Source organism: Belonocnema kinseyi, chromosome 2 (genome assembly GCF_010883055.1).
Source record: "Belonocnema kinseyi isolate 2016_QV_RU_SX_M_011 chromosome 2, B_treatae_v1, whole genome shotgun sequence".
NCBI lineage: Eukaryota > Metazoa > Arthropoda > Insecta > Hymenoptera > Cynipidae > Belonocnema > Belonocnema kinseyi.
Window position 1 is genome coordinate 135400891 of NC_046658.1, and position 7988 is coordinate 135408878.

Consider the following 7988-nt stretch of genomic DNA (forward strand, 5'->3'; position numbering starts at 1 on the left):
TTACAGTTTAATTAAAAAAGAATAAATATTTTAAAAAACGATGAATCTTATATAAATCATTGAAAAAATTTAACACGAAAATATGAATTTTCGAGAAAATCCGCTATTTTATACCAAAAAAGACGAATTTTCAACTAAAATGATGATTTTTTAAACAAAAAAAGATGAATTTTCATCTAAAAATACGAATTCCCAGCGAGAAATGTAAAAGTTGATATTTCAATCCTTAAAGATTTTTTTTTTAATCAAAAATAGTCGAAATCCATAAAAAAATGTAATTCGTACCAGTTAGATGTTTAATTAAAACAGAATAAATATTTTATTTAAATCAACGAATTTTTTTCAAAATCAGGTTAATTTTTAACACAAAAATATGAAGTTTCGAGAAAAAAATGAGATTTTATTAAAAAAAAATCAACTGAAATTAAGACTTTTTAAATGAAACAATAAACACGTAACTTGAAATTTCAATCCAAAAAGTATTTTATTTTAAATAAGAGATAGACGGAATCAACCAGAAAAATAAGAAATTTTCAACCAGTTGTATTTTTAACTAGAAACGAATCTATATTTTCCGAAAGAGTAGAATTTTCAGCCAAAAAATATGAATTATCAGCGAGAAATGTAAAAGTTAATATTTCAATCCCTAAAGATTTTTATTTAAAATAAAAAACAATCGAAATAAACAAAAAAATTCTACCACCTATATTTTTAATGTTCCAAGAATGTTACAAAATTTTTTTTCTATAAATCAGCTTAATTTTTCAACACTAAAATATGAATATTCGAGAAAAACGTTATTTTAAACAACAAAAAAAAAGAATTTTGAACTAAAATTATACGTTTTCAACCAAAAAAGATGTGTTTTAAACTAAAATTAAGACCTTTTAACAAGAAAAACATGTAACACTTGATATTTCAATCCAAAAAGTATTTAATTTTAAATAAAAGAGACCAGAATTAACAAGGAAAATAAAGATTTTCAACCAGTTGTATTTTTAACTAAAAAAGAACAAATATTTTTCAAATTTTTTATTTTAAATAAAAAACAGTCGCAATCAGTTTAATTTTTAACACGAAAATATTATTTTTTGGGAAAAAACGCTATTTTATACAATAAAAAAAGAATCTTGAAGGAAAATTATGAATTTTCAACAAAAAAAAAAAAGATAAATTATTAGCGGAGCATGTAAAAATTGATATTTCAATCCAAAATGACTTCAATTTTAAATAAAAGAAAGTCGAAATCAACCAAAAAAATGCGAATTTTCAAAAAGATGTATTTTTAACTAAAAATATATATATATATATATATATGTTTTGCGAGGAAGATGAATTTGCTACAAATCAGATTAATTTTTTAAACCGAAAATAACAATTTCCGAGGGAAAAAAACAACAATAGTTTATATAAAAAAAGACAAACTTTAAACTAAAATTAGGAATATTCAATAAAAAGAGATTAAGTAGCCGCGAAATATGCAACGCTTAATATTTCAATCAAAAAAGATTTTAATTTTAAAAAGTCGAAATCATCCAAGAAAATGAAAATTTTCAACATGTTGTATTTTTAACGAAAAAGAATAAATATCTTCCAAAGGAGACGAATGTTCCACAAATGAACTGAATTTAAAACCGAAAATAACAATAAAAATAAGCTAATTTAGACAAAAAAGACGAATTTTCAACCAAAAAATATGAATTATCAGCGAGACACGTAAAAGTTAATATTTCAATTCTGAAAGATTTATATTTTTTATTTTAAAGAAGTTTAAATTAAAAAAAAGAATGAATATTGTCCAAGGAAGATTAATTTTTTTTTTTAATCAGCTTAGTATTTCAACTCCAAAATATGAATTTTCAAGAAAAAAGTTTACCCTACACAAAAAAAAGACGAATTTTCAACTAAAATTATTCATTTCTAACAAAAAAAAATGAATGATCAGCAAAATATGTAACGCTTTATATTTAAATCCGAAAAGTATTTAATTTTAAATAAAAAAAGAGTCGAATTATCAGCAAGAAATGTAAGAGTTAATATTTCAATCCTGAAGGATTTTTATTTTAAATCGAAAGCAGTCGAAATACACAAAAAATAAATAAATCAAACACTTATATTTTTATTTAAAAAACAATAATTATTTTGAAATGAGACGAATTTTCTACAAATAACTTAATTTTTGAACCCAAAAATATAAATTTTCAACGAAAAAGATAAATGACCAATCAAACATGTAATAGTTAATATTTCAATCCAGAAAGATTTTAATTTTTAATCGAAAATAGTCAAAATGAACCAAAAACACAAATTTTAAAACAAATTTTTATAAAAATAAAAACGATTCTTCTATCAAAAAAGTTGCAATTTTAATAAAAGAAGATAAAGTTCTAAACACAAGAAATGAATATGTAATGTTTTACATTATTTTCAAATATTCTCTTAAAATTCATTTTTTTAAATAAGGAAACTTTTGTGATCTTGAAAGCTTTCAAAATCTTTTTAAAAAACTTACAAACTTTATTTCAAAATTTTAAAAAAGTCGACAGTTTGTTTTTAATTTTTTGAATTCTTCTCGAAATTTTTCTTTATTTCTGAAATTTTAAAAATACTCTTATGTATCTTTCATAACGATTTGAATGTTTCCTAAAACTTTACAAAAATTCGGTAAAATAAAAAAATACCTTAAATTATTGAACATTCTTTTTTTTACAACTATAACCAGTTTTTGGAATCTTTTATCACAACCTTTTTAAATATTATTTAAAAATACTTTTGTTAAATGACAAATAATTTTTAAAATTTCCAAGACAAGAATTCATCCAAAAAAGACAAATTTTCTCAAAAATAGTTGAAACCTCAACGAAAAAAAAAAAATCTGCCAGTTGTATTTTTAAACCAAAAAGATTTAATATTTTAAAAAGGAGATGCATTTTCTACAAAATAGTTTAATTTTCCAAACATTTGCGATGAATTTTTACACGAAAGACGAATTAAAAAAAAAGTTGTTGAATTTTCAACCCAAAAAGGTTTTTCAGTCAAGAACAACATTTTAAGGAAAATTATCTCTTCAAATTGATTTTTCTAAACTCAAAAATTGTGTTTCTAAATCTTTTTAAATCTGCATTTTATTTGCAATTATTGAAAAACTTTTCAAATTTTAAATTATTTTTAAAATTGTTGCAACTTCTAAATATCTTAAATTGTTTTAAATCCTGCAAAACAAATTATCTTAAGAAGAAAAAGGTTTTTTAAAAAAAAAAAATAATAATAATAATAATAGTACTACTTTCCTGTATCAGAAAAATAGTTGTCTTGAATTAAAGAAGCTGTTTCTTTAAATAACTTTGGTTCATTAAACTAAACATAATTTCGAAAAAAAGAAAATATAAACTAAATTTAAAAAATAATTTTATTACAACAAAAAATCTAATTCTTTGAATCAAAGAAACTTTTCTTGGAGTGAGATTCAATTAATATGTTTGTTTTTTTTATAAAAGTAAAGAATCTTTGATCTGCTTTTTGTTGACTGTCTGATTTTTGTCGTATTTTTTTTTATTTCTTTGTATTTTCCTGTGAAAATGGGTGCATTTTTTCTAACTTATTTTAAAAACTTGTTGCATTATATTCGAGAAAAAAATGAAAATTACTCCATTTAATTATAATTTTTGGATTAAAGTTAATCCTCCTAATATTTTGGTCTAACTAAAATTAAAATAATACATTTTCCAATTATATTTTAGTGAAATTAAATGAAATTTGGCGAATATTAGGTATTTTTAAAATTATTTTTTATATCAAAACTATTACTGTCACTACATGAACAAATGTGTTGATTGTCTATTAAACTTCTGCCAACAAAACGAGCTTATCGGCGGAAATTAAATATGCGGTCGATACTGCACAATCTACATTCGCGTAAAAAGTATTCGGTATAGATAAATAAAATGCCATAATTTTACAAATTTTCAACAATAAAGTTGAATTTTTAATAATATCTTTGTTTCAATAATAAAAAATGAACTTTCAACCAAGGAAAATTAATTTTGGACATTAGTTTTTAACAATATAGTAGAAATTTTAATAAAATAATTAAATTTCAAACCATTTACTAGAATTTTGAACCGAAATATAAATTTTCTATTTAAAGAGACGAATTTTCGACAAAATAGTGGAATTTTTAACAAAATAGAGGAGTTTTCAACCTACAAAAAAAATGTTACCAAAAAAATTATGTTTCCAATCATATTATAAATTACGATGCACAAAATATAATTTAAAAAAAGAAGTTTTTAGGTCATAAAGACAAACTTTTAAAAAAGTTAAATTTAAAACACAAAAATCTTATCCAAATAAGTGAATTGTCAACTTAAAAAACAGCTACATTTTTATTGAAAAAAATTATTTTCAACTGAAAAAAAAACAAGACCCAAATTTGCTAAGTTTTTAACCAAAAAAATAAATTTTTAACTAAATAGATAAACTTCCACCCAGAAGATGAATTTTATACTAAAAAAAAAAGAACTTTTAACTAAAAAGGATAAATTTTTTAACAAAAGATGAAATAGTTTAATTTTCAGTTAGGGAAATATGTTTTAAGCAAATAAAATACATTTTCAAAGAACCAGTTTGAATATTTAAAAGAAAAAAAATGTCTACGGAAAAGATTAAATTTCTATACAAATAAAATTTGACAAAAATAGAATAGTTACAAAAAAATTAATTTCCTGCCAAAAAAAGAACAATTTTTAACAAAATACATAAATACTCAGTCAAATATTATAGTTTTTAATAGAACTGCCAACCTAATAATTGAATTTTTAACTCAGAAGATGAATTTTCTACCAAAAAAGATAGATTCCCAACAAAAAAATGGAATAATTTGATTTTTAACTAGAGAAATGTGTTTTTAAAGAAATAATATGAATTTCCAACGAAATAGTTAAATCTTCGACCAAAGAAATAAATTTTATGCTAAAAAGATTCAATTTCTATCCAAAGAAACTTTGACGAAGAATGGAATAGTTTATTTTTTATTTAAAGAAATTAATTTTCAGTTAGAGAAATATGAGTGAATTTTCTACTAAAAAGACGCAATGTTTGTAAAAAAAAATCAAAGCAAAATGGAATAGTTCAAACAAAAAAGATTAATTTTCTACCAAAAAAAGAATAATAAAACAAAAATTAATTTTCAACTTAAAAAAAAAATTTTCAATAAAAAACAGAATAGTTTAATTTTCAGTTAAAGTAATATTTTTGCAGCAAATAAACTAAATTTTCCACCAAGAATATTAAATGTATATAAAATAAAAATGTTTGACAAAAAGTTTAGCTAAATTTTTAGTTAAAAAGATTCATTTTAAACCAAAGAAATTAATTTAAATAAACAATTAATTTTTTACCGAAATAGAACAATTTTTAACAAAGTACATGCAATTTTCACAAAATAAATGAATAATGAAAATCAAAACAAAAATGAAATTTAAAACAAAAAACTTAATTTTATAAAAAACAAAAAAAATGGTTAACAAAATACATGAAATTTTTTACAAAAGAAAGGAATTTTCAACCAAATATTTTAATTTTTAATGTAATTTTCAAACCAGAGGATGAACTTTCAACAAAAAAAAAAAAACAAATTTTTACTTATAAAAAAATTATTTTCAATAAAAAAAGTAAGTTTCAATCAAAGTAATTAAATTCCAAACAAAAATATTGATTTTCTACCAAAAATAAATAATTTTTAACAAAATACGTGAGATTTTAATAAAAAAAATGTATATTTATACAAATATTTTAATTTTCAACCCAGAATATGAATTTTGAACAAAAAAAAAGACAAATTTTCAGTTTTAACCAAAGAAATGAAATTTCAAACAAAAAGAATAATTTTTAACAAAATACATGAAATTTTAACAAAATAAATTAATTAGCAACCTATTTTTTAATTTTTAGTAAAATTTTGAACCCGGAGGATGAATTTCCAAAAAAAAAGACAAATTTTCAGTTACACAGAAAAATTATTTTCAATAAAAAAAGTAAGTTAAACAAAAGAAATTTAATATCAAGCAAAAAGATTAATTTTCTAAAAAAAAAGAATTATTTTTAACAAATTTTTTCATAAAAATATTTTCATTTTCAACCCAGAAGATTCATTTTGAACAAACAAACAAAAAAGACAAATTTTCAGTTAAAAAGGTAAGTTTCAAGCGCAGAAATAAAATTTCAAACAAAAAGATTAATTTTCTTCAAAAAAAAAAAAGAATTTTTTAAAAACAAAATACATAAAATTTTAACAAAATAAATTAATTTTCAACCGAACATATTAATTTTTAATGGAATTTTCAACCCAGAAATAAAATTTTAAACAAAGATTAATTTTCTACCCAAAAACCAATTTTTTTTAAACAAAATATATGGATTTTAAACATTGTAATTTTTACCGCAATTTTCAGTTAAAGAAACATGTTTTTAAGCAAATAAAATAAATTTTCTACAAGAAGATTAAATGTTTGTAAAAAAATTTAATAAAACGTTTAGTTCAAAAAACTAATTTTATAAATAAAGAAACTAATTTTCAACAAAGACACGAATTTTCAATAAAAAAAGATTAATTTTTAATACAATGTTTATGGTTATAGAATTTCGTGAATTATATACTGCGTTTTCAAATAATAAAATTCTCTTCAAAATCCACAAAAAAATGTTGGAAAATACAACTTTTTCTAAATAGGGCGCGCACAATATTCTAGTTCTTTTTTTAAAATAGGGAAATATGCGCTAAAAAAAATTTAGTAGATAGTATTTCTCCGATTAGTCACAGTATATATAAAATTCTAATGAATAAAAAAAAATTGAACAAAGAGAACAATACGGATGAGTAACACAAGCTTCGAAAGTACTTCCTGTTATTGTATCAATCACAAAACGCGAAACTCCAAAACACACCCACCCCCTTAATTGTCTAAACCTAATAATAATTCCAAAACATTTTAAAAATAATAATCTTCTCCTAAAAATCGCAAACTGTTGGATCAGAAAAGTTACGGAGCGGAAAATAGTTAATTTACTATTGATTTTCATGATGGGATTACTTACCGAAACCAATCAAACACATAAGCATGAGTCCGGAGAGTCGGAATGGAAATCTCTTTGGACTGCAACATCCTGATTCTCCGGATTCGGTTGAGGAACTTCCGATGGTAGATTCTGGACTCTCCATTACTCCACCCTCCATAATGCTTCTTTCTATCTTCTACTCTATTTAAATGAGCCTTTGTTATCTCTCAATAACACTTCGTCCACATATCAGTCGCGCAATTCTTTTCAAACTCACTGTGCACTTCATCACACATCTGTTGATTGCATTCCCGATTTTTCTTTTACACTTTTCTCAAGATTGCTCTACGATCAGACTAGATTCTGTAGATTTACTGACAATTTAGGTACAACCAGATAAGTGTATAATATAATTGGTTAAATATTTGACGAAGAAGGGAAAAAAGAGTAACGTCATCTGTCACTTGAATCCAGCTTCGGCCTCCACCTGCGACGCGACCATCGACAGAGCCAGTCTACACAAACAATGAGGTTGCTACCTCCCACTATTCTAATCGCGCATGCGCTGTATATCAGACGCGGGCGCATTAGGTATATCGGGTGGGGTGGGGGACATCCAAAATGTCTGGACACTGGAGCTGTACTCATAAAGGGCGCTAAAGTTTGAAACGCGTTCACGTTCAATTCGCCGATTGGATGATATACGACTATAGAGGGAATAGAAACCAAATTTATTTGACCAAAAAAGACGAATTTTCAAGAAAATACCTGAATTTTCAACTAAAAAAGATACATTTTCAGCCAATATTGAAATAGTTACATTTTCAGTTGAGAAAATTAATTTTCAACGAAATAATTCAATTTTAAACCAGAAAATTTAAATTTTAAAATAACAAATTTCCAGTAAAATGATAAATTTTCAAGAGAAAAGA

The 7988-nt window shown here is 22.8% G+C and overlaps 1 protein-coding gene across 2 annotated transcripts in view; it reads right to left on the minus strand.

Annotated features, from left to right (window-relative positions):
* The window catches only part of LOC117167361 (major facilitator superfamily domain-containing protein 1-like), a 46700-nt gene extending 39128 nt beyond the window's left edge, over positions 1-7572 (minus strand). The window contains exon 1 of one of the 2 annotated variants that reach the window (XM_033352236.1): positions 7096-7572. In XM_033352236.1, coding sequence (XP_033208127.1) covers positions 7096-7234 — 139 coding nt within the window. In that variant the 5' untranslated portion in view covers positions 7235-7572. The remainder of the gene's footprint in view (positions 1-7095) is intronic. The other variant, XM_033352237.1, reaches the window with a different exon arrangement.
* Positions 7573-7988: the final 416 nt, after the last annotated feature.